At 43.5% G+C, this 27,541-nt stretch overlaps 1 protein-coding gene across 3 annotated transcripts in view; it reads right to left on the bottom strand.

Annotated features, from left to right (window-relative positions):
• NRK (Nik related kinase) overlaps positions 1–27,541 on the bottom strand; it is a 105,185-nt gene that overhangs the window by 25,255 nt on the left and 52,389 nt on the right. For 2 of the 3 annotated variants that reach the window (XM_068152169.1, XM_068152168.1), the window contains exons 9-22: positions 27,269–27,347; positions 26,421–26,596; positions 24,624–24,696; positions 24,015–24,210; positions 22,981–23,145; positions 22,226–22,369; positions 18,974–19,126; positions 14,555–14,686; positions 13,737–13,804; positions 12,005–12,117; positions 9,003–9,100; positions 7,685–7,803; positions 3,219–3,312; positions 634–804 (exon numbers count right to left, since the gene is read on the bottom strand). In XM_068152169.1, coding sequence (XP_068008270.1) covers positions 634–804; positions 3,219–3,312; positions 7,685–7,803; positions 9,003–9,100; positions 12,005–12,117; positions 13,737–13,804; positions 14,555–14,686; positions 18,974–19,126; positions 22,226–22,369; positions 22,981–23,145; positions 24,015–24,210; positions 24,624–24,696; positions 26,421–26,596; positions 27,269–27,347 — 1,781 coding nt within the window. The remainder of the gene's footprint in view (positions 1–633; positions 805–3,218; positions 3,313–7,684; positions 7,804–9,002; positions 9,101–12,004; positions 12,118–13,736; positions 13,805–14,554; positions 14,687–18,973; positions 19,127–22,225; positions 22,370–22,980; positions 23,146–24,014; positions 24,211–24,623; positions 24,697–26,420; positions 26,597–27,268; positions 27,348–27,541) is intronic. The other variant, XM_068152170.1, reaches the window with a different exon arrangement.

Genomic DNA, 27,541 nt, shown 5'->3' with positions numbered 1-27,541 from the left:
CAGAAGAGGAGGCCTGAGCAAGGAGTTGTGTTGGGATGCTTAGCACGGCACTAAGATAACCAGTTCCCAGAAGAGCACCTCAATTATTCCCTGATGTCTTGTCTGGAACAGGGTGTTGTTCAGATGCTGTTGCCTCAACTGAGGCAATTTATAATGTGACTCCTGACAGAGCTGTTATCTGCCTCCAGTGACACACTTCTCTTCAAGGGACCCCTGTGCTCCTCTGCTGGGACATGCTGCTATGGCCCCTGTACACTTTTCTCTGACACCTGGATGTAATAAAACCAGGGACAATGAGCCAGAGACAAGATCACTGTGCTGCTGACATGCCAGGTAAAGAAGCAGAGGGTATGTGCCCTTCTAGCTTGTATAAAAGAGGAGGGGAAAAAAAGGAAGGAAAGAAAAGGGAGCAGAGAGAGAGGTAGGGTCAAAGAAGTGAAATAATAAAATCTGTCACAGAGCTCAGGATTTCTTAACTGCCTGCAAAATAAAACTTTTAAAGACAAAGAAGGGATATGGTGAAAAATCACAAAGAGACAAGACAGATGAAGTTTAAAGGCTTTCAACCTGAGACTCCTAAGGGCTGGAGGCAATTGATGGCACAATTAATTCAACCTGTAATTCATTTCTTACCTTATTCAGAGGTTTGTTCTGGGAGTCTTGGCTAGTCAGTGGCACTTTTGGTGGGTTCACTGAGTCTGAAATTTGGCTTTGCTGGAGGAGATCTGGCAGGAGATAGTTCTGGTTGTTTATACTCCAGAGGCCTTCTTGGATGCTACAAATTTGTTTCCCTAAAAGCTGATCCTGCATGTGAGAACATACAGTAGAACTCCACAATTAGCATATTTCCATTGCATTATGCAACTCTTGGTAATTAGGGCAATAAATAATGAACATATGGGTAGGGGTGCTCTGTGTGGTGCATCATATAAAGACATATTTAATAAAAAACTAAATACAAAAGTGTGTGGCAACCACCTGAGACACCAACATTAGCTTACAATCCTGAGGCACTCCACAAATGTTCCTCATCTATGTTACCTCAACCATAGGTGAAGAAGCAGCTCCATCCTCAGAGACACTTGAGATGGAATCAGATGACTTAACCTAACATTACAGACCTGACCTCTACCTATCACAGTAATTTAGTTCAAAGCCTCTTTTCCTTCATTTCCTTGCTACTTTCCATTTACTGAATTAGGAAACCTTATTCTGGAATGAGGACATTCAGAAGGGTCCAGTATCAGTATTTCCTGTGCAGTGATGCTTGGCACTGCAGATATCCTTACCGAATCTCACCAGCTTAAAGAAATACTTGTCAGCTATGTAAGTAAGGCACCACAAGGGATCTCTTCCTGGCAGCACAAAATACAGAGACAGAGGTCAGTTTTTCTGGGAATACATGGCTAGAAGCTTTGAGAGGAGGAAAGATGGGATGTGTAAAGCAAGTGGTGTCCCAGAAGCGGAGGGAAGTGCAGTGGGCTATGCTCCTGACCACGATCAGCCAGGGTACTTGAACACACACCTGGAATGTAGAGCGACACCACCAAACTCAAGCAGCTTCTGGCTGGTTGAACTCACAGCATGTCTGTACACTGTATTGACTTTGATAAACAACCTACTGAAATCAGATCAGCTTTTGTGAACTCTGGCCAAAACATGAGTAGAAGTAGATGATTCTAAATAAAAGGCATTTTCTTTTTTAAAAGCCAAGTAATTAACTAGAAATCAAACTGATGCTCTAAGTAGTTTACATTTGAATTTAGATATAAAGAACTAAACCATACATGTCAGTATTTGAGATCAAGGAATCAATCCAGTATGGGGTTTTTGGGTTTGTTCACTTTTCAGTGAGATTCAGCTGAATTGAACCAAACCACCATTTCAATAATTTGTGCAGTTTGGTACACTTTAACCCTTTCAAACCAGTTCATGCTGATGGGCCAGTGAAAGGGATGTTGGAAGAAGTTGTGGAGACTCATGATGGCTGTAGTGGGTGAAACAAAGAGGAGGGGAACACATAGGAGTCTCTATGAGGAAGGAGAAGACTAGAAGGCCTCAGAGAGACCTGTGAGGAGATATGGCAGCCATCTGTCTGCTCTCCCTCCCACACTGTCCTCTCCAAACCCACCAGAAAACATGACCTCTACTTTTTGTCATCCTCTCTCATCTTCAGCCTGGGCCTCAAAGACCCAATTCTTCTCCTTTTTCTCAAGCCACCTATTTTTCAATGGCTATCTGGAGAGAGGAGAAGAATTAGAGTCTGGGTTTGCCATAAGAAGTATACTGGGTTTGCCATAAGAAGTATACTGGGTTTGCCCTGATTACTGTTCCTTCTCTGAAATAGAGTCTTTTGTCCTTGAGGATGGTGCGATGAAGGCAAGGTAGGACCTCTTCCCCAGTCAGGAAAGGTGCCACTCTGTGCTGATGCCTAGAGATCACACCAAAGGTCAAGTAAACTTTTCTTCCTTGCCAGCCCTGCCACCAAAGCTCTCACAAGCAGCTCTGGGGAAAACATCAGTTTCACAGCAATTTATTTTCCCTATCTGTGGAAGGCGAGTACACTCAGTACTACATGAGAAGTGCTCCGACGCTGACTCACTCTTATTATTACAGTTTTTTCCTTTTAGCTTTGACCACAAAGAACATTGTTCTGCTTTGTCTGTCTTTATCACAGGGGAAAATCCACATTATTTGAAGTCTCTAGCAGAAACTGCAGCTGGAAAGGCACCACAAGATGATATAGGAGAAAACATATTTTTTTGTGCTAAGCTTGTAGGGAGAGATGAAGTGGGTTCCCCCCCCCCTCCTGGTAGTATTTTAAGTAGTGAGAGACCTCTTTAAATTGGAATGAAAAAAAAAGGTCAAACTTATTTAGAATAGCAACAATGCACACCAACAATAATCAACAGGACTGCTGTTTGCAACCTGCCCTGCACCTTCAAGAGATACTTTCACATCAGGAGCCGCTAGCAGGTCAATAACAAGGACAAATAGAGAAGTGCAATTTCGTACCTAAATGTAAGAATTTTTTATAGGAAGCACAAAACCTGCAACTACACATTTTTTTTGAAGGCTTATAGCTATAATTTGCAGTGCCAGAGCAGGACTCAGAGTGAAAATGCTGCGGAGAAGAAATGGATGCAGCGTTTATCATAGACATTAACGATCCCACTCTCCCCCCACGGTAGCCACCCCTTTACAAATGGCCAAATTACCTTCTGTTCTGCCACGCTGCTTTGGGGTTTCAGTTCAATTCCATCTGGTACTCTCGTCCTTGAGAAATCTGCCACTCTGCTGCTTAGCAGTTGCCTGGAAACAAACTCCAATTAATGAACAGAACTACTTCAGGGGAGAAAAAGAACTTAAAAAAAGGAAAAAAAAAAAAAAAAAAAGAAAAGGAAAGGAAAAGACCAAAAAGCAAAATAGCCCTGACACAGACATGTTCAAAAGTGAGCATAATTAACATTCACTACTTACACTTACAGATTCTTGCACAAAAGCAAGCTAATTAGTCAGTCGATGTGCCTGAATGAACTCGTGTCTGAGGATCACTCGCACGGAGCAGGAAGCTCTCCCCACCTTGATGGAGAGCATTCCTTCATCTCCCTGCATTTCACCCCTCATTTTTCAGACACTGCATAGCTCAGGCAAGTGAGAGCTGCTACCTCAAGCAGTCATTTGTGAAGTGCCTAATTCAAAACGTCTTCTGCCTCCCCTCCTACACTACCCTGAGGGGTGCAATTATCAGCCACCCAGCTCTCCAGAATACGAGCATAAGCTGTCCTTGCAAAAGGGAGAGTGGATGCTTTGCTATCAGGGTATCAGAGACCTCTCTTGCCAATGCCTACTGGAAGAGGCTACACAGGAATTTCATGCTGTGAATCAGTCCCTGAAACAGACATCCCCACCTAATGTATTAAGAAACAAAGAAAATATTGCCCAGTGCAGAAAAAAGATCACAAGAGCTGCTGGACTAACTGGGGCCAAAAGTACCTGTCTTCAACAGTGACAGATACGTAAAGAAAGAGTAAGAACAAGGCAAGCATCTGTTGCAATACACCACAGCACACCACTGCTCCCTACACAGCTGGTGCTGTTGTTGCATTTTGAACTTCTACATACAGTGGAAATAAATCAAACTTCTGTAAGTGAGGCTCTGGCCCCATTTCTGTACATTTCCACCCCACATGATTTAATTATTCCACTCACTGATTAATTTACATTCATGTATTTATGACTGCAATCCATTTAACCCTACCACATTTCTGCCTCCTTTCCAGTAATTATGAAACTGACTGGATTCAGGATACTGGTGTGAAGGGCTCTACAGTTCTGTGCCACAACTGCTACAAGAGTATAAGGTGTTGGGTTTTTGAAGTGTTGCTCAATGCAGTAACAAAGAAGGTTTGATGAGAGAGCTACAGACTTAAGGGGTTTGTGAAGGAGTAGAAGATTTTGTTGCTTTTTTTGTTGATTTTTATATTTTGGTTCTATGGAAGGGGTAAATATTTCCATACTAAACTTAGAAGAAATAGCAAGACGGAGTAGCCTGACTGGTGAGTGCAAGGACCTGTTCTGATCAGGAAAGCAAGCCACAGCTGATCTTAAATTATGTCAACCTCCCACTTCTTAGGAGAAGTAATTCCTAGCCAAGCACACACCTGCATCCACCTTGTTCAAATTTTGGTAGGGAACAGCATATAAAGAGCAGAGAGAAGAAACTGATCTAAACAAAATGAGCCCCAGGAAACCAAATGCTTTAGGAGGACTGTGAATGCTGCAGGCATCAGAAGAGGAATCACTCTCAATGGAATGGGAGAAATTAGCATCAGTGGAACAGATATGCTATACAAGCTGGTAAGATGCTAGATCACATACACTGACAGCCTTTCCTTAAAATAAAAACTTAGTGTGAGGAAGAACTCTGGTTCACCTCACTAAGAAAAATTAGACTACAAGTTAGCTTACTGGTGAAAGACAGCTACCCTTAGCCCTGAGGCAAATTCATCCAAGGATTCATCCAGGATTCACCCAAGAGAATACAAATCCCTTTCTCTTGCGTATACCAAGTCTAGTCCTGCTACTGGGCACCTCCATGAAAGTTGAAGCATGGACATCTAAAGTGGTTCACAGCCCAGGCAAGACCAAGAAAACACAGATTGTTTTTAATAGCCAAATACAACTTGTCCCAGAGTGTCTCAACCAAAGGAGAAATACTCCTGCAAATGGCAAGTGGCTTCAGATCCTGCACTCACATGCACAACCTTTCAGTTTCTTCAGAATATGCAAGGTTTCAATGCTGGTCACTGCCTGCACTTTGATCACTGTCCTTTTTGTTACATACTTGGTAGTAATGAAGACATACTTCACAAAATATCTTTAATATAAGTGATATTCAGCCAAGGTGAAGGAATTGTGTTAATAGACAAGATTATACTTTTGATTTTACAGACGTTCTTGTGGTGACTGTGTGCAGATGAAGGCAAGCCTGCCAGGGATCACCTCTAGAGAGGTGGAGTGTGCAGGGACTGGTGGACCTCCCACAGAGAAGGTGCAAGTAATACATGCAGATTCCCAAAAGCTCCTTCAAATCATTAGAGCATGCAAGGATCACAGCAATCTAACACTTACACAGCAAAGTCATTGCTACAGGGCAAATCCATATTTTTATGTAGAGTCTTTCTGAGATCTAGGATGAATTCTATGACCTAGAGTGAATAAAACTTTTTTACAGATCAGAATTAGGTGGTTTGGAAGAGGAGCACTAAGAAAATAAAAGGCATCACAGTAAAAAGCCAGCTCTTTCAGGTGCACTGAACAAGCTACAAGATTTTTAATGTTCTCCTTCCTCATCCCTCAGCTTTGAAAATGAACTTCAGAAATGCAAATCAAGACCATATGCAGGCACAAAATCTACCTTCTCCAGAGCAGCACAGGGGAAAGGACTGGTACCAGGCCAATGCAATAGCTTGCCAACAGTGCTACAAATCTGTGCATCTCTTCCTGAAGACTGACAAAACTGGATCTGCAATTATGCCAGAAGAGCAAGACCCCATTCCAGAGAGCTCTGTGGCCTTATGATGCACTTCAAAGTAAATCCTAGAACTTGAATTAAACTTACAACACTTTGCAAGAAAACTGGAACTTTTTCTGTTCAATACTCAAAGCTAATTCTGTTTGCTGTTCCAAACAGCAGGGCTGGCTAACTGATCCTCTGACTTTCCTCACTTGGGCTAGCAGGCTATTCACTCTCCATTATTTGTCAGCAGAATACACATTTTGCATGACAGGAAAAATACAGTATTACAGTATCACTAAGGTTGGAAGAGACCTCGAAGACCATCGAGTCCAACCTGTCACCACAGACCTCATGACTAGACCATGGCACCAAGTGTCATGTCCAATCCCCTCTTGAACACCTCCAGGGATGGTGACTCCACCCCCTCCCCGGGCAGCCCATTCCAATGACCAATGACTCGCTCGGTGAAGAACTTTCTCCTCACCTAGAGCCTAAACTTCCCCTGGCGCAGCTTGAGACTGTGTCCTATTGTTCTGGTGCTGGTTGCCTGGGAGAAGAGACCAACCCCTTCCCGGCTACAACCACCCTTCAGGTAGTTGTAGAGGGCAATGAGGTCACCCCTGAGCCTCCTCTTCTCCAGGCTAAACAATCCCAGCTCCCTCAGCCTCTCCTCATAGGGCTTGTGCTCAAGGCCTCTCCCCAGCCTTGTTGCCCTTCTCTGGACACGCTCAAGTGTTTCGATGTCCTTCTTAAACTGAGGGGCCCAGAACTGGACACAGGACTCGAGGTGTGGCCTAACTGATGCAGAGTACAGGGGCACAATGACTTCCCTGCTCCTGCTGGCCACACTATTCCTAATGCAGGTCAGGATGCCATTGGCCTTCTTGGCCATCTGGGCACACTGCTGGCTCATGTTTAGGTGGCTGTCAATCAGCACCCCCAGGTCCCTCTCTGTTTGGCAGCTCTCCAGCCACTCTGACCAGATGTCAGGCACAAAATCAACAAGCGAAACTGGAAAGCTGAAGAGAAACAGTTCAGGTGATAGAGGTTGGTACAAGCCACAGCATCATCTGGCAACCACAGCAATTGTGCAAACCAATAATATTAAAAATATAGAAAAAAAAAATTTCCTGCTTACACTATCCCCTCTTTATAAACAGCTCTGATGAAGGAATCAGCTTTTCAGTGGTGATTATTTCTCCTGGAGTGAACAATTAACTGAACACGAGAGTCACAATTGTCTTTCTGTTTCACTGTACCCTGCATTTAGCAAGAAGGTGTGTAATAGGCTTCTTTCTCTCTCCCTTTTTTCCTCTTTCAAAAATTCCACTTAAACATAGATGAGTGTGAAGTAATCTCCACAAAAGCACCACCTGTTGATATGCAGTTAAACCGAGACATTTCCTCATTGTCCCAGGGCAGCAAGTCATCAAAGCTCATTACACTGCATGCATCTGACGGAGCAAACGTTCACCCCTGGGAGTTCATTAACACTGTGATTAAACTGCTCAATTACAACTGACATAAATGACTGATAGGAACTTCAGAGGGGGAGTAGTATTAATGTATGCCAACTTTTTCTGGATATTTAGAAGTGTGTAATAAAAAGGAAGAAAATAATGAAAAGTAAAACCAAAAACACCCCAGAAAAATCAAGCCAACCTTGTGTGGTTCATGTCATCTTCATCACTGCTGCTTACTTCATCACTTGATGAGGAATAGTCAGCTGCCTTTAAGAGTGAATTGGCACTGTCCTTCCCCTTGGCAAAGGAGCCTGGACTCTGTAGAAAAAACCTCAGTTGACTATTTTTTTTCCCCTCATAGAAGAGCCCATCAGTAAATAGCATGAGTAGTATTTTACTGTCCCAACAGTTCTTGTCACTTCCACACCAGAAAAGGCTTTAGTAGGAAGCTGATGCTTTTCCTGGTCCATCACAAGTGGATATTTCACACAGGAAAGTGACCTGAGCCAAAACACCTGATTTTCCTAAAAGGTGACACGTCACTAACTTTAGTCAATATGTTATTTTGAATCCCAAACCATTATGATTCCATCTGTGCACTTTGCAGGAGCAATGAAGTACTTGTTTCTCACACAAGAAAGAGTGTTACACAAGAAAGAGTGTTCTGAGCCAGGACTAAAGCATTACACTGTCCTGAGTTCTCTTCCAGCCCTGGACTACCTCGAGGCTGTGGGACCATGCCTGAGCACAGGCTTTGCCTGCACAGACCAGGTGCAAAGCACCCTTGAGCTGGAAAGGCAATACTAACACGGGCATGCCCCCACCCTCACAGGGCAGTTAGGCACCCCCAGCCCTAAGGGAGCTTGTGTGTCTGGCAAGCCAGGAGGTGCTGGTGTCTCCACTGCATTCCAGCTGTCCCCTGCTGCCCCACAGGCCTGCCTGTTAGGTTCTAAAATGCCAAGCATCCCACACATGAGCTCTTGCACAAGGCACTATAAGTTCCAGTTGTCTGACAGGCATCATACACACCTCAAACACCACCCAAGAAGATAAATGCCTCAGTAAACAAGACAGAGAAGTAGCAATTGTCCTTTCTATCTGACAGCAAGGACAGTCTTGAGTGTGTCATAGCCTGTAGTGCCTACTCCAAGCAATTAGACATTGTATGCTTGCAGAAGTCCCCAGCATGGTCTTGGCTTCTGGGTCGCATGACAACTGATCAATGACTTCCTGAAATACTGAAGTCATACCCTTCATTTCTAAAGATTTCTGAATCTGCCTACTCATAAAAGACAGGCTCTGCTGATGACTTGAACTGGACAGAGGTGAGTCCTGGACCGAAAACTGATGACACACTATAATGCAGCAATAAGCTCATGCCAGCCCCACACAGCTTCTCAGGTGGACTCATTAGCTAGCAAACTCAAGCACCAACAGAGGAGCTGTCTGCAGGGACACACATCCTCAGTGAAAACTATGAACACATCAAAAATTATCAGTGGATCTAAAGAACCTACTGCAATCTGGCCTGAATGAGGAACTTTTTCAGCCTTCTTATGCAGCTGCAAGTGGTTCTGGAACAAAGCGTTCTCTGCCTTGGTTGGTCCTGGATTCCCTGGAGAAAAAAAAGAACAGCAATAAGAACAAATCTTTTCCAACCTTATTGATTCTATGAGAAGAACTTTTTTTCTTTTCTTTTTCTTAATGTAACTGCATGTGCAGCAGTGTGAGAGAGGGGAGCAGTAAGCCAAGCAGGTATAGTCACCACCCAAAGCAGACACCTGCCTCTGCTGACAAACTTATTTTTCCTCTTTGTTGCAAAGAGAAATGTTTTTTGCTTGTTTCCCAGTGGTTCTGGAAGCCACAATATTATGTACAGAAATTGACAGTGGTGCAGTTTAATGCTGCAAAAGGAAGAGAAGCAGACCAAAACCCTGACAACACACTCCCACTGCACAACAGCAGGTGTTCCATGGATTGGAAGGCAGCGTGCAAGGGAAAAGAGAGGGGGAACAGTACATCATGTCAGCAACTGGTCATAGTCCTGCACTAAAGGTGCTACCCAGCCACATTCCTGTGAGTGCAGACAAGGGGTCAGGAAGAGGTTCCAGGAGCCTGGGCCTCAATGCCATTTTTTCATGAGCAAACAGATGTGCTGCTGAGATTGGGCCTTCATAAAACTGTTGCACAAAACCAGTCTAATGGGTTCCATTCTCCAAACTCAGCTGTGCTTGAGGGCGAACAGCTGCACTGAACTCCACTCATGAGTGTGGGGTCAAGCTAAAAGCAGAAGAGGATTCACTACTTCCCTGGCAGAACAAGGAGAACTATTTTCCAGTCCCTGCTTCCCTTGGGGCACAAGGCATGTCACTTCTCAGCTCCCGCTTCATACCATGGAGAAATAGGTAACAACAGCCTGGATTTCTGCAGTGACACTCTGTCTAAGGTTAGGTATGGGCAGCAAGGAGGCTGTGGCACTATGCTTCCCTCCCAGGAGGTATGGGGACCTACACTTGCTACTGTGCTTGCATAGCTATTGAAGCAAACAAGACTAGAGAAACTAGAGTCCATCTGCATGTGATGATGCCATATCAGGAGGGACACTTGCAAGTAATTAAGAGAATTGTCCCTTTCAATGTCACCCTCCCCACAAAACTACCCAGGAAGAGCAAAAGCAGCATTGAGAGATGGTGTCTTTTGCACACAATTCCTGACACAAGGGAGGGAAAGCAGATGTGTCATAGTGGCAGGGTGAAGGCACATTGGCCAGCTCAGCATCTACCCTCATTCAGCAATTTCTCCCATGACTATCTCACTGCTACCAACAGGACTCTTGTGGTAGATAGGTTGGACACGATGATCTTAAGGTCTCTTCCAACCTGGTTTATGCTATTCTACTCTAAGTGAAGGGGGTAGAATTCAGGCTCACACAAATTAGGATTTGTAGTTGGCAATTTAGATAGTTTTACCACAATAGCTTTGTATTCATGCATTTTGCAAAGCTTTTAAAATGCAGAATTCTTTATTGGTCAATGAGCACCTAAGCAACTCAACAGAACTATTGCCTTTAAAATATTTATATTCCTCTTCCTACCAAATTGGTTATCCTTATGGGTTTGGGAAATCAACCAACTCTTTCTGCAACACCATATGACAGAACTAGATGTAATTTAATGACACTTAAGAACCCAAGGAGATAGTTTAAACCACAAGGGAGGCTTTCTTGGCTTTCTTTTCTTTCCATTGCTGGTGAGGTTTTCATTTCCCCATGCCAAAATAGCACACGAGTTACACATCATGCAGACATTGCAAAGCTGAGCTGGACTGCTGCACATTGTTCATCTCTATGCTGTTATTCAAACACAAAATGGCATTAGAGCAAAAAGAAACAAACCCCAAGCATTTTGAAGTGTGCACTGGATTCCTCTTGAAGCAAAATTTCCTACCCTGTGTAGTTAGTGAAAGCAAAACTGCCTTGGTTTTGTAAGTGTAATAAATAAGCAATTTGCTCTTCACGAGCTTGCAAATGAACAATGCAAGCCTCTGCTTAAAAATAAATTACCTCAGCAGCTCACTGGTGCGGTCTCAGAACATATTTAGCACCCTCTCTGCTTCACATTTGGCATAGTTCCCCATGTCCCCCATCTTTAGTGGTCAACCTGGCTGCAAAGCATTTTAACACACCACTGCAAGGGGCTACACAAGAGATTGTCCTACAGTTGAGCCACAGAAAACGCCCTCAGGAACAACATGAGAAGAACAAAGCTGTCCACTTCTGCTCCATGGCCCCATCTGCCAGAATCTCAGGTCATATCTCAGGAACCAGAGTCTGTACTGCAAAATATCTACACAACCGTGAGCAAGTCCGCTGCGTTCCTATGCTGCTACAGTGATACCAAGATAGCTTCCAAAGCTGCCCTTAGCTTAAATTAGATGAAGCTAACTATGCCTTGGAAATTCTTCTGTCTTCTTTGTCAGCTCCACTATCTTTCTGCAAATAAAACAATACTGGAGAAATATTTCATAAGGTGCTGTACAGGGTCTTTAATGCTTCCTTTAACCTATTATTAGAGTGCAGGAATATTACTGTAGAGCAACTGCCCATCCATATCATCTTGTCAGTGGGCACACAGAAAACCAGCATATGGTTATGCAGAAAATGCCAGTGGGTGAACATTAACATTGAATTACATCTGCATGTCTGGGTCTGCTGAGTTTTGGTGGTGTCAGTATGTGCAACAGAACTGATGGGGGTTTTATTGCAGTCCCTAATCGAGGCAGTTCAGATTTTCTATGTGGAAATACATTCACAGTCACTTTTTGACTCAAAAGAGGAAGTGTTTATATTTTAGGAACACTGACCCATAAAATTCAGAGGGTTTTCAAAAGCCTACCACCAGAAGGCTGTTAAAAGAAAACATCCCATGTGCAATGCCTCATTTGATATTCTGCAGAAGCTCCTTTCATGTGACAGGAATTTTGCATGTTTTGACTGATGAACTTTTGATTTGGGAATCACCTGAGGTTGACCAACTGCTCTGGTGAGATCCCATCTCCCACTGCGTGGTGCCAGCAGTGCTGCTGCTGTTTAACTTCGGAGCATGTCCCCCGGGGGATGACTGAGGAGTATTACTAAACAGAAAGAGAAAAAGCAGATCAGATTATCTTGCCTGTAGAAACAGACTGGAACAGACCTCCTAGGTCACTGAACTGAGTTTCCTGCTGTTAGTCTATGATATAACACTCCTTATAAACAAAAAATTTATATTCATTGCTGCTCCAAGCAGGGCCACTTAGTAGTGAGAGAAGATGATGGCGGGGGCAGTTTCCTCTGGGCAGTCATTCTGGGAGATCACTAAGTCATTACAAACTATCCTACTGTATGCATTTCTCCCTTGGCCTCTTCAGATCTGTGCCACTCCTGAGCCCAAAATCTCATGGCTTCTACAAATACTGAAACCTGCTTCAGTACCCTCCGAGAGGATACATCATCACACACTTATCAGTGGATAAAGGAACACATCCAACAGCAAAGCAAGCTGCCAGTCCTGGGCAGGCAGTTCTAGGTAGCCATGCTTGAGCAAGATGACCTTCAGAGTTCACTTCCAGCCTCAGCTGTGCTGTGAAGTAAAACAATGGCTCACCTAGAAAATCCAGGCTCAGGAGCCACTCACTTGTAACACTGTGGTTTATTCACTCATTTCCACTTTGCTTTGCCTCCTATAACTGCTAAGCAGAGAGCATTCAGGGCTTGACTTTACTTGAGAGTTATTTCAGATGTTTCTGACTCTGGCTCATCAGAAGTGCTGCACGTTATTTTGTTATGTCAGCTACATTTACTTCCCTTTCAAATCCCTCCAACCCTAGTTTCTTGCAGAATTATGTTCCCTGATTAGATATTCAGTTGGGACTACCCTTTGCTGCTGAGCTCTCTGCATCCTTGGTCATTTCTCTTAGGATATGAAAAAAAGTATACTAAATTTAAGGGCAGACTGCCAAGACACATCTACAGACAGCCCATTCAAGCTGCTACCAGGCAAAACAAAGCTACAGACACAAGCTTCACAAGCTGTAAGGGCCTCTACAGGGAGCTGGGGTAGATTCCCCACTCACCAAAGTATCCAGCCAGCTAACTCCCCTTTGAAACCAATGGCACTGACCCTCATATAGGGCATCTGCAAGAGCATCCAGGCAGGTTCTGAAGTAACCTGTGCCTCAGCAGCCATTTTAATGTAGATAGAAAGTAAGGCATCACCAAACCACAAGGAAATAAATGACTGGACAACACACCACCTGTTCACTGGCAAATAGATGCAGAACATGCAAGTGATCCACGTGGGCATGCCAAACAAGCTGAATGAAATGAAATAACTAATTGCAGGAATTGTTACAGATGGAAAAGCCCTTATGTATTAAAAATCCACCTTTACAGCAGAAGACAGAACTCCCTTCCATGAAAGTGAGAAGGATGCCTATAAGAGGTTTGCTTCTCTTTAAGTAAGTTATGTCAATCATTAAAAGCAAACTGGCTCAGACACTTCCTTCAGGGCTAAGCTCAGGAAGCTAGGTTACTTATTTTTGAGGAGAGACTCAAAAGACAAAAGAAATTGTAACTGCTATTCAATAAGGTGTGAACCCATGTCAGTTTTGGTATTATTGAGGTTATGGGTTTGGTTTTAATAAGTTTGCTTTAGTTTTCCTATTGAAAATAAATCACTATTAGTATAAACATAAAACATTTAAGAACTTACCTTGACAGGCATCTCTGATGGCCAGGTTGATCCCTGCCATAAAATTTAGAGGTTGTCCTTTCTGGAACCTTAAGGATTTAATGGAACATTTTAAGGTTTGTATTTTATACTCAGTTAATAAACCTAATGCCTACCCTGCATTAATGGAAAACTAACACTAACCACACAGATGAATAATGCTTCAGTGGGACCTGTGGAGAGGAATTCCATGATATCAACACTGGAAGTTGCAGGTCAGCAGCAGGTGCCACCAGTTTGCTCCAGGCTTGTGCAAGCTATCAGGGTGCAGACTGCAAGTGGTTTGCACCTTTCCTTAGAGTCAGCATTATTCTTGCTCGACACTTAAAGCAGAGAAAACCATCTGCAGTCACTTAATGCACCTTTCCCTAGATACTGAACTGCTTTACATCCTACCAAAGGGCTGGGGAAAGAGACACCCCTCCCTACATAACTGCAATGCAATAACATGCACAAATATTCTTGCTACTGCTCTTAGCAATACACCATCACCTGAATCACACAAACTAATGAGTTTTTCTGCAACAAGCCAGATTTTCCACAGAAAGAGCAGCTACAAATACTTGGTTTAATAAAGCTCTATCTGTATTCACAGATCCTGCAGATTAATACATACAGAGAAACTCAGAACACCAACCTTACAAATTTCTGCCTTCTTTCTCAATCACTGAGACCCAGTTAATATATGAGCCATGAGATTTTCACTGAGTTTCATGAAGTTTAGAAGATGGGTACTACAGAGCACAGGGGAACTGAGTGGAGTGCTATTGACTCTGCCAAACAGCCTGAGTTACATGTACCTTTGGGGGTTGTTCTTCATTTTGATTCATCTTCCAGAATACGTCATCCTGCAGAGGGCTGAGTGGTGTTGTCATCATATCTGACAGTGAACTGCTGTGGTACACATCCTTACTGGCCCGGAAGTTTTCACACTTGAAACAAATGAAATAGATGTTGAACTGTGTTTCCCTGCCTAGACAACAGGTCCTAATCACAACAGGCATCAATGGTTCTGTTTGTGAGATCAAATTTTCAGTAAACACACAAGGAGTATTGTGCTTGGATACAGCCCCACTCACCATTTTCACTGTGAAGTAAGTTATTCATCCCCAGGATGTTAGCATGTTAGGTCACAAATATTATAGTAAATAGTAGTAAAACAGTAGTAAATAGTAAAAACATGTATGCTGTACATTCATCTCCCTTTCTTAAATCTGTGGAGAATAGGGCACTGGCAAGGGACAGGAAACCAGTTAATTGGATGATGTTAAATTTACTGTGGAGTAAGTGTATTTCATTCAAACCTGACCATTGCTTCCAATTCAAAAGTGAGATAGGCTAATCACTGGGGGGAACTCACCTCCCCTATGTTAGATGTTGAGCGCCAAGGTAGTTTACAAGCCCATCATCAACCCTGAAGCAATGGAAACAAACTGCCAGCTGGAAGAATTTTCAGCTCCCCAGTACTGGAGGTGCCCTAAGCCTCTGTAACAAATTTTTCAATTGCTTGATAAAAAGCAAGTTTGCAAATGCAGTAAGAAGCTATGCTCTGACTACACCTCATGGGTGGTCATCTCCAGGTGCTCTCATTGTGACTACTTGTGTTTAAAAGATGACTTCAGAGGTGTCAAATTAGAGCAATGGGTTGGCAAATGGCCTAATCATGGTGGAGAGTAGGAAAGAAACCAAATCACTTCCTTAGAAAGTCTCCATTCCAAGGATGCAACAACTAAGCAGTGTAAAACTCAATCTAAAATAGTCAAAAATTGGTGCTCTCATTCTTTCTGTATTTAAAAGAGGAAAACATCCCAAAACAATTAAAAAAAAGAGAGAGAGAAAAGTGAAGGTCCCTTAAGTCTATACACTAATTGGCTCTTCCACCAGCATCTTGCAAAGGAGAAGAAAGGCAGAGAGCTAAAAAAGTGAATGGAATGTGCTGATCCTCCCTGAAATGAGAAATCCTCTTGGACACAAGACTGAGACAGAACACATGGAAATGCTGTGTGATCTGGGCCCGTCATGAGGGATTGCTGTGCTAAAGCTGATCTGATGCACAGTAATAGAAAAAAATATTAAGAGGAATGCCTGAAGCTGTGTCACTTTGTGCTTTTCCTTGCCAGACCTCCCATGCCAAGCAGGACTGGGGCTCTCCAGAGACCCAGCTGGCAAGAAGACCACAGGCTGATGTCCTTCCTGTGTCAGGAGGGAGCCCGTGCCCCAGCACAGTAACACACCTCTGCTGGGAGGCACTTCTTTCTCAAAGGCACTGCAAGACCAGCAGCCTCACTGCTTGTGGACCTAAGAAAGAGGCTGGCAATTTTTAAGTCAAAGTCCAAACTCTTGTGTCCCAACTGAGTTACTGCAACTTAGGTCAGAGGCAGCTGCAGTTCAGCTGCCCCCAAAATTACTCACACAAATATTTTGATGATTTATCAGCCCAAGTTTATAAAATCCTCCAGTCTAAACCAGTAAAATACAGTAACTGAGAACTCTGCACAGCTTTTCAATAATACAGTATGAATTCCCTATAACTCTACAAGACTAATTATTTAATGGAACAACGTTCAAAATCACTTAAATATTGACAGGTGGTAATTCTATAACTAGTTAAAGATGGCACATTCAAAAGTCCCATCCCAGCCTCCCACACCACCATGGCAAAGTCAGCTGTCAAAAGCCAGCTCTGTTCACCTAGTTTATTATTCAGGTGCTCTTTCTTCTTTTTTCTTGGACAACATGTTCTGTTGATCCCCTTCACAGAAAATAGCTTTTTCAGCAGTTATAACATCTCATAATCCAAGTCCTTTAGTTTTGTCAAAATTACCTTTTTCTGACCAGCATGATTGTCACTAATAATAGCTTTTGGTTAACCAGAATTATTTCAACAGCAAAGTGCTCCCCTGAAATGATTCACCATGGCTATAGGAACAGGTTTTATAGCCAAGTATATTATTATCAGAATACAGGGAGATACTTATTTTTCCCTTGCTACTTTTTCCAAGAAGGTACACTTCTTTCTAAATTCCAGCTTTTAAGTCCTGCAGACTACCAGAAAACTACTTGTGCATAAGAGCACAGATGAGCTTTGCTGAATCATGATATAAATAACTGACTGGGTGAATCCAAGCTCTGCAGATGGTACCCACATACCTTCTTTGGGCAGAGAGAGACCAGTACACCTACTCTATGTAAATCCAGGAAGTGATGCCTACTTTGGGGATAATTTCTGTCAGATCTGTAAGTCCTTGCAATCTCACAAGAAGCCAAACAAACAAAGTCTCAGATAACTCCCAAAAATCAGTGTTTGATATGGCCCTTAAGTTTTACAGATAAAATAATTTGTGTGGGGGGAAAAAATAATTAAAACCAACAGTAACATTTATTCTGAACTACTGAGAATTGAGCCTTGAATTGGTTTTATTAGAAGCAATACTAAAAGACCAAGAGGTCTTCTCGAGTACACAAAGCACTGGTAGACAAAGTTCTACCTACTATGTGTCTTCAAGAACATAGTTGGCATACCTAACAGAAATAAGGAAAAGGACCCTTTGCTGCCTGAAATTATAGCCTAACATGATAGAGTACCACAGACTGATTACTAGTTAGCTTAAGAAGATTTAGGAGCAAGAAGTTTTAAAAAGCCAGTCTGTACTCCTTTTAGGAGGATAGCTAAGTTACTAATTGGAACTGAATCTACCTGCAGGCAGTAGGTAAGTGCAATTGTTGTTACAAAACAGCATAAGAAAAGGTTTTTCTTAAAGTTCTGAGCAGATCTGGGACACCAGGTCAATGCCTGACCTTATGCACAGCAAGTTCTTCTAACAGTGTTCTGTTTCAGCCACATTACTCCAGACAATAGAGGGGATCTAGCTAGCAAATCCTCCAGGAAAACCACAGTCAATTATAAAACAGGGCTCACTTCAGATGTGAGCTAAATTCCTTCACTAGTCAGGCAGCAAGAGATGCTGTGCAAAGAAACAGTGACTTTGTGGAGGAAGCCTCTGTGATACCCTACATGTAGCCCATAAGGGCTCGTCCCACACCACCACAACCAGAGAGTCAGGCCTGCTACTGCTCTGCAGCAAGCACAGAACAGGTATAAAGCAGAAGGAAATGGCACACTCTCATCTGGTAATATCTCACAATACTCTGACCAGACAGACAGGATACAAGACAGAAATCATGCTCCCTGCTCAGGAGCTGTGTTAAGATTTCCAGTTAAATAATTTTGAAAGATATTTGGGCATCCAGAATCTCACCACAAAATCTCACCGAATATGATTATTTCAAGGAAGAAGTCATTTTTGTCTGAGCAGAGCAGTGATGACAGATGATCCCACTTTGACAAACCTGGCTTGAAGTTCTTCAGCACAGACATCTGTGATGAATTCAGCTTGCATTTTAACTGTGCAGTTCACCTCTCTTGAAAAATCAAGAAGACACCCACATATCTAACTTCACAAGTATATTGTTGAGAGTCTTTTAATCTCCAGGTGACTAACTGGCCCATCACTCATATTGCCCTAACATTTCATAGCTAATGCTGACAGCATATCCAAACATGCTGCTATTAGCATCAACAGCTGCTGCCAAACAGCAAAAGGAAGCACAAGACTTCAGAGGATTTATAAATTACCTGTTGAAGTTCATCTGCCTTCTATGCTAACACAGACCATGAGAGTACAAATTGGCTTCTCTCTGCCCACAGTTTCTACCAGCTGGAGCACTGCTGACTTGTGAGTGGGTAACAGGGCAGCTACCAGTAGGGAGTGAAATCACACAGTAACAACAGTACACCACTTGCTGCTATTAACCTTCAGTAACACCATCACATAAACAGCATAAACATTTTGTGGTGTAGTTTCCATCACTTCCTCACCGGTCCCCTCAGCTGGGAGAGGTACCACCGACAGGGCACAAAGGTATAAAGTGACTTGTCCTAGGTGACACAGCAAGCCTCGAACATAGCTACTTTCATCCTGGGAGTGGAATTTTAACAGGGTAGGGCTATCCTCTGTAGAGTCACTGTGCTCCTACAGAGTCCTAAATGCCCTGCAATAAACCATGGACTCTTCCACTTTCACTTTCACGGCAGGGCTGAAATATTCACCTCAAGGAAGCTGCTAGCCTAAGGCTAAGATACAAATCAGGTTTCTGATGCACTCTTTGCTCAGGAACCACCCCACTTCCTCCTCCCCACCTGGGCAGCAGTACCATACCTGTATAAACATGGCTCTCTGTGGTGCAGGGGTGCAAGGGCTGGAACTGCTGCCAGATCCCATTCTGGGGTGTGGTGGTGCTTCGTGCCCCAGCGCTACTGGCCACTGCAGGGAGGGCTGGATGCTGTCACTTTTCTTCTTTCGGTCCTCGGCCTGAGAGGGAGAAAAGCAGCAGCATGTTGCACACTGAGCCTCAGACTGCAGCCTGGATGTTCTCCACTAGCAGCAAAGTGCATATGGACTCTGGCGGACTTTCCCATTGGGGAGAGGTCAGCCCTGGCACAGTATGAACCACTACTGTCTCTTCAACTGCAACTTTTCCTTTTCCATCAAGTTCCATCAAAATGCAGCAAGGAGAAGGTCTGAGCTGCCATCTGCTGTGTTCTAGGCCATCCCATTTGCGGCAGGCTGGCATTTTAGCTGGGAGGAATCAGCTGTCTGTATTTCCTTATCTTTGACAACACAAAGCCTGTTTTGCTGTGCATTTGTTACTCCCTTCTGCAACAGTGCTGGTTTTGGTTTGGGTAGAGCCAGTTTTTTTCATAGTAGCTGGTTATTTGGCTATGGTTTGGATTTGTGATGGAAACAGTGCTGGTAACACAGGGGTGGTTTTGTTACTGCTGAGCAGTGCTTACACAGAACCAAGGCCTTTTCTGCTCCTCATCCCACCTGTGACAAGCTGGAGGTGCACAGGAACTTGGGAGGGGACACAATGGGGATAGCTGATATCCTATACCATATGACATCATGATCAGCAATATTAAGCTTGGGACACTTGGAGTGATGTTGTTTTGTCACCATCACATGTGATGGAGCCCTGCTTTCCTGGGGATAGCTGAATCTGTCTGCTGATGGTGAGTGCTGAATTAATTCCTTTGCTTGTGCACACAGCTTTTGCTTTACCTGTTAAACTGCCTTTATCTCAAACCACCAGTACTCTCACTTTTACTCTTCCAGTTCTCTCCTCCATCCCACCTAGGGCAAAGGAGTGAGCAGCTGTCTGGGGCTTAGCTGCCAACTGGGGTTAAACCATGACAGCAATGCTGACATTATTGCATGCTGCTTCCTAGTTTGAAACACTTAACGCGCTATCTTTTGGCGTGTTACTTGCACTGTGGTAAAGACTGAGGAACATGACCTAGAAGGAATAAAAGTCCCTTTATTTCCTGAGGGCATTGCTCATTACCAAAATTTTTATCTTACAGTTTTGCCCCCACTAGTCTTTCCAGTTTCATTCAACATGACTAATTCTCATTCTCTAGTGTAAATCTTCATCATATCCTCTGATTCAGCAGCCTAGAAATGGATCTGCACCGTAAACTAGAGATTAATGCCATAAAACCACTCAGTTATCTGTGTCTGGGTGGGCATTCTTAATGGTATCTCTCCCTATATCTGGGTGTTTGTGCTTATGTCAGTAAAGGTAAGCATATTTTTAACACAGCCTAGGAAACTGCAGAGGAGATGGAAAATGATTCCACTTAGTCTCACAAACCTTGAATGAGAGAAAAAAAAAACCCCACACAAAAAAATCCACAAAGCCCCCTTATTAAAACATGCAACACAGCTAAACACCATGAAATTCTAGCCTCAGTGGACTCGAGTGTTATACTACTCAAGGTCAGATTTTCGTTACTTGCAACTTCTGATAACAAAAGGCAAATTTTGCCATAAGCAAGCAAGAAAATGTAAAAGCTGGCTATGACATTTACCTACTAGTTCTGTGCCCAAAGGGTGCTCGTATGCAACATATTGTGATCCAGATACCAACTCACACGGCTGACACTTTGGGCTCCCAGAACCAATGCCAGCCCCTATCCAGACACTGGATTAACGTAGTGTCAAGCCTGAGCCAGGAGTCCTTGTCTCTCAGCTCATTAGCTCCGGTGCCAGTGGGACCAGATACAGCACAGAGTGAGCTCATGTCTGCACACACCGGGGGAAACCTGTCCTGACCTGCCTGCAACAGCATGAGTGCAATGGCAAAGACAAGAAACTTGCAAGAAAGGGTTCTGTGGCCACAAACATTAAGCTTGAAGCTTTGGAGGCCTTTAAGGATTTTTGTTTATTTTTAATGCCTCAGTGTAACAATTCCAGAGGGTTTGTGTATTGCAAATGATGCTACAAATGACACTGAGCACTAAAGACCATTCAGAGAAACTTACTCCGGAGTAGTCTTTCTCTATCCCTCCATAGAACTCTCGCAACAGAGAACCTAGCATCACTTGGGCTATTCAATTGGAAAAGATCTATATCAACAGGAATAAATGCATTGACTGTTAAAAACAGTCAAAACTTTAAAGCATTTTAAAATTGCTGTGAACCATTATGACCACTGAGATAATTACAAGGGCTCAAACTTCACAAAAATACAACCCTGTACTAGCAGCTTTTAGTGGAAGTGACTTTCAGTGACTTCCCCTTCCAAGTAAGTAATAATGTAAAATAATTTTATCCTTAAAACTATATTATGGTAGCCAAAATGACAAGATCCTCATACTGTGAATGTAAAAGGCAGGCAGCTCTTAATCTGGAACTAGTGACATTTTATTTCGCTACTAAATTAAGAGTTTAAAGTTAAAGTGACTGCACACAAAATTCCATAATACATTTCATTCTGCTACAAAGTGGTCATTTACAAAACAAAGCCAAAACTAGAGATGAGCATTTAAGCTGACATTTGGCAGTTCTTTTGACTGCTAATTACAATGCAGTAGAAAAGAAAGTTAAAGAAACTCAACTGAGTTGCATTTTCTCCCCACCCACCAAAAGCCTAGCAAAGGCAAAGTACTTCTGTTGACTTCGATGTGTAATTAGGAAAAGCATAATAATAAACATAATAATAAACCAAACCAGGTTGGAAGAGACCTTCAAGATCATTGCGTCCAACCCATCAACCCATCCAACCCACCTAAACAACTAACCCATGGCACCAAGCACCCCATCAAGTCTCCTCCTGAACACCTCCAATGATGGCGACTCCACCACCTCCTTGGGCAGCCCATTCCAATGGGCAATCACTCTCTCCGTATAGAACTTCTTCCTAACATCCAGCCTGAGCCTCCCCTGGTGCAGCCTGAGACTGTGTCCTCTTGTTCTGGTACTGGCTGCCTGGGAGAAGAGACCATCATCCGCCTGTCTACAACCTCTCTTCAGGTAGTTGTAGAGAGTGGTAAGTTCTCTGTTGACACCCAGTTTCCTCTGTATTGTAAACTGCAAAGAACCAAAATGCTACATTGGCCAGTATAGTACCTCTTTGCTTGTGCTGCTTGATGGAGGATGCCCTGCTGAATTTGAACTCTTCTGCTTGTGGTCATGTTGGAGAGACAGCAGCTGTGTCTGGTCTTTGGGGAGAGTTCGATGAACCTTCCTGTTGTGTTGCACATCTTCCACCTTCTGAAAGCAAACAGTGATGAACCTCAGTGAGAGCAATGCCTTGGGGCACAAGCAAGCTGACCACTGAAAACATGGGTCTTTCAAAGAAATAAGTGAGCATAATTCCAGCAGGGCTGACAAAAGAGACACAACCCCAAGCAATAGGAAGCATACCACTACCATGAACACTCTGTGTTTAGCTTTTGAGGCAGCATGTTAGAAAATTTTTTTTCTTTATTTTATTTTTTCCTAAAACCAGAGGACTCTAATCAAACACTCCATGCCTCTGTTTGACTACAAACCCCTTTGCTCCTGAAACGCTACAGAACATTGCGGCCAAGGTGCCAGACTTGACAACAAGATTTTAGCACTGAAAGACAAACAGAACAAAAAAGAAGCAGCAAGGACAGAAGTGAGAGAGGCAGTGTCATTGCCACAGATAAGGAGGATGACTCAGTAACAGGTAAATTCACTCCAGGCTGAATCTGAGAACAAGAGGCAGCAAAGGCTCTATAAAAGTCTGTCTCTGGTCTGTGACTCAGAGGATGGGAACACCCTTAGGGAACTGAAAAAGACATCAGTGACAGGAGCAGGGAGCTGTGAATTGCTGTCAGTAAACACTCTTTTCATACCTGCTTCTTTTCTGATTTCTTCTGTGCATCTACTATGAACCGCTCATCTTCCACAGCCCTTTTGTCTTCTTTGTACCCTTCCTCTCTCCTCTGAATGGCCTTAGCCTCTGGCCACCTCTGCTCAAACTCCTGCTGTCTTCGCAGCTCCTGCTCTCGCCTCTGATGCTGGAAGACAGCCAGGGAATAACATGGCTTATTTTACTTTACTTTTGTACCCACCAATTACTTATGCCAGTGTTCATTAATCACAAGGCCCATTTCCTGCTGTGCAGTCACTGAAGGGGACGGCCGATACACAGCACAGCAGAAGCAGACAGCCACAAGCTGCCACCACAATGACTGCCAAACTTGAAGTGAAACCTTTGCCCTTTTAGCAGCTGAGGGCAGATTTGCCATTCATTTAAGCAGGCATGTGAGATTGCTGTGATTGCTGGCAGCTAATCTAATGACAAATGTCTTCCTGTCATCTGGAGAAGGAAGAGCTTCTCCAGAGCCCTGGTTTAGCTGGAGCGGCACTGTGCTTCACAAATGCCAGCTCCAGAGTGCTCGCACAATGCCGAATTTTGTCAGATGCTCCATGAGAAGAGACACGGTGATTTAGCAATGCCTTCAACACCACAGCGTGCCAGACAGCTGAAAAGGCAGCAGCTATCTTGTAACATCTTAAACAGAAGCAGGACCAGGACTCTGGATCAGAGAGACACACTGAATTGGGCAACGGCCATGAGAAAGAGACCAGCATCTTTCACCCCCTGTGTCCTGGGCTTCCATCACCAAATGAACTCAAGCAATATGCCCTTCCCTCCTCCATTCTCAAAGCTCAGGGCAAGTTGCCAGCAGGAAAGTGACAGAGCCTATTTAAAATAACTTAAAATTGTGTTCAAAAGTGCCACAGTTCTCCCAAGGCTAAGACTACAACCCAGGCTGTGCCGACAATTTAACACAGTCGTCTTGCCTTTCAAAGCCTACTCTCTACAGGCACATTTTTCATTTGTGATGAGACATGGAACAACAATATAAAAGCCAGTCCCTACATCCTCCAGCCTCCTCCTCTGCTCTTTCTGCTGCTCGATCCGCTTCTGCCGCTCCGTGAGCAGCTGCTTCTTGTATTTCTCCTGGTCCTTCAGCTGCTGCTGCTGGCGATGAGGGTCAGAACGGTTTTTGTTCTCCTGCTGCAGCCTCAGAAATTCGCGGCGGAGAGTTGACTCTCCCGGGAGATTAACTATGGAGCTGAAACAAAGTGGAGGTTTCTACATGACTAAACATAACATTAAAGAGAGAATATAAGGTGCATTGGGAATTGCTTGCTGTCCTGTGTTAGCAAATTATGGTCTTCTGTTAAATCTCGGCACACTGACTACGCATCTGCACTTGCTGTGCTACAAAACAGCCTGAAGTTGATTACTGAGTCCTTCATTAGAGGGTTTCCGCCCTATTGCGGGGGAACTAAAAAGCAGCTTGTTACTGACATCTTGCACTCAGCAGTCATATTTGATAGCTACAAAAGAGTTACACCTACTGGAGGGGATATAGGAGATAAAGGGTTCAGAGCAAGTTAAGAAAAGCCATTCTAGCTGAGGAGGGCTGCCTTCAATGAGAACAGCTTGTGCATTCACATTTTCTATTCTAGTAATAAAATTAACCTTGGCTCTCCTTCATCTTCATTCAGCTCATCATCTTCCTCTTCACTCCCACTGTAATCATAGTCCGTTTCTTCTAAAAAAAAAAGAAGAAGAAGAAAAAAGAACAATAAAGAAACCCCAGTGGAGCAGTGGAGGATGCTGTTAAATTTCAGACATGATCTTGAACTTTGTTTCTGAGCATTCAAGCTTAACTCCGTGCAGCTCAGCAAGAATTTAAAAGCCACAGGTTGCACTGGGAGGCTGTGGGGAGGTAAGATACCCCCATACATAATTCAAAATCTACTTCAGATAATGTTTCAGGATAGCCCCTTCATACAATTCCACCTTTTCCCTGGACTGCTTGTATTGGTTTTGCAAAACTAACCTGTTTTCACAACCTGAAGTAAATTAGGCTAAATCCACAGAGAACTCTAACCCCCATAACACCAGCAGAGACATTCTCCAGGAAGAAATGTAGACAGGACATAAAAGACTGTCCTGCTCTGCTATTGTATCCTCGCTGTAGAGCTAAGTTGAGGCCTTGAGTAAATCCAGGTTTCCTTTTGTATTAAAGCAAATAATTAAAACAAGAAGTAGGAATAATAAATCAGCAATTATTTTAGCACAGTGCTTCAGAAGAAGCTGACCCATAACTTTAAAAGTTCTCCTCAAGAGTAACATGAAGCAGGTTTTTAAGGGATAATGCTCTGCATTGCTGGCTACCTAACATGCTAAAGGGGGACCTTTTCCCCCCCCCCCAAGTCACCATTTTGAAGTGCATAGCCTGGCAATTTAACATTGTTCTCCTTTTCACATGAACTTTGATTAAAAATAGATTTTGACCTGAAAAGTTCTAACTATCTATCAAGAAGGGACTGCTACCACTACACCATCACCCCCAAGGGCATTTGTGAGAAACTCTCACTATCTTTCCATTCAAATGTGTTTTGAGATTCATAGCTGAAAGAGGTGGCAGAATTTGTAACTGCTACTGAAGTCAGTAAATGCAACAGCAATTTAATTTTAGGCAACTCATGTTGTGAAATCAATACTTGCAGTTACAAGCCACTTTCTGACTGTGTAGTGATTTCCAAGTTTGCCCTCATAGTTACTGAAATTCACAGTGCCCCTGCCAACATAAAATACACTGAAGAGCTAGAGAGGAGAGAGGGCAGGGAACACAGTCAAGAGGTTCTGGTGCTCTCTCCACCTGGCCCAGCCGTTAATCTGCTGCGCACAGGCATTTACACATAGTATCATGCCCACTCCAGCACTGCTTCTTTCAGGTTTTGTTCTGAAGAGTAAGGCCAGCATTTGGAAGAAGCACAGATTCCCTTTTCCTTCAGACACTATGTGAAACAGTTCATTCATTACACCCATTTGCATTTTGTTAGAGCTTAAAGGTCTTCTTGAGGTCTCTTGAGCACTCCATTGCACAACGCTTAAGGAGCACTTCTGGCCCCAAAGAGCTCACAAACTGAAATTACATGGAGAGAGATGAACTAAGAGACAGCATTTGCTCACTGAGTGCTACCTACATACTCAGCAAAGTATGCATCTAGACTTGGCTCCTCACTCACACTGTTAGCATTTGGGTTGCTCTCAGGGACTCAGGGTCAGTCAGGTTCCAAAGACTTTAGCACTTAACTACCATTAAGGACCTGGGCTTTAGCAAAAAGATCTTCAAAACAGCCCCACCACTACCAAGGACAACACTTTCTCACAGGTTTCCTGTGTTTAGCATTTCAGCTGCATCTGCCTTGCAACCTACTGCCAAAATGACTTTTGCAGTCCCTTTTGTTGTTTTTGCTACATTACCCTTTTCTCCTTTTTTCTTCCTGGTCCTGTCCAGGTGGTCCTTCAGCATGATGCGCACCTGCCGTTCGTTCTGCATGTCTCGGATGAAGGAATGCTTAAGCAAGGTTTCAGTGGATGGACGATGCAAATAATTTTTTACAAGGCAGCTTTCAACAAAGTTTAGGAATTTCTTTGACCTGAAGAAGACAGAAAAATGGAGGAGAACTATAATCCTTTCCAACTCGTGTACCAAGCACCACCCCCGAATGATGGAGAGCACTACCTTTGCAAGTTTTCCTTTCCTGTGAGACAATTTGAGTTTTGTCACCAGTGTGAACCCTGAGACAAGCACAGCACTGAGGGCGATGATGGGAAACTCCACCCTGACCACCTTCTCAGTGGAGCTGCTCTGAATTTACCTCCAGATCAACAAAACCACAGCCTGACCAACACAACTCTTTCAAAAATGCCCTCACCCTTTGATACAGTAAAGATTGTCCTCATACATATAATTTAAAAGACAAACTAATTTTCTGGAGGCCACAGTGACTGCCATGGGTCCCATAATGTCCATGCAGTCTTCTGACAAAGCACTCACTCCATGCAGTCCACCTAAGCCTTGTCTGCACTGCAATTTCAGCCACACATACCAAACTGTAATGGCTGCTGCAGTTTAGGCAGAGTTCAAAACAGAAGTGTTGCTTGCAAACTACACCTGCAACTATGGCTTAACTCAGTGCTAAAAACAGCAGAGGAAAGACCTTATAGATCACTGTAGGATTTAGCAAGATCTCTGTCTCCAAGCAAGAGAGCTCCAAATCCTCCTAATTCCAATGCAGTAAAAATACAGTTTTTACACAGCTCTTTACCATTTTCTGGATTTCAGCTTTGGGGGTGGGTTCCGTGGGATGAGGAAGAGTGCTCTCATGGGGTGCATGTCACACAGGGCTGCAAAGGAAACCACAAGCTATTGAAGGGTACACATCCCACCCCCACAGTGTCCCTCCCACAGCCTGACCATGCTGACCCAGTCAGACGGAAGCCTGACTCTCCAGGCAGAGAAGAGCAACCCTCCACAAACAGTCCCACTTCCAACAGCACAGCGCTGGCCACAGAACCACTTCACTAGTCAACACAATTCA

Source organism: Melanerpes formicivorus, unplaced genomic scaffold (assembly GCF_026170545.1).
Source record: "Melanerpes formicivorus ecotype bairdi unplaced genomic scaffold, bMelFor1.0.p_v2 SCAF_22, whole genome shotgun sequence".
In the NCBI taxonomy this organism is placed as follows: Eukaryota; Metazoa; Chordata; class Aves; order Piciformes; family Picidae; genus Melanerpes; species Melanerpes formicivorus.
This window is presented reverse-complemented; position numbering and strand designations above follow the sequence as displayed.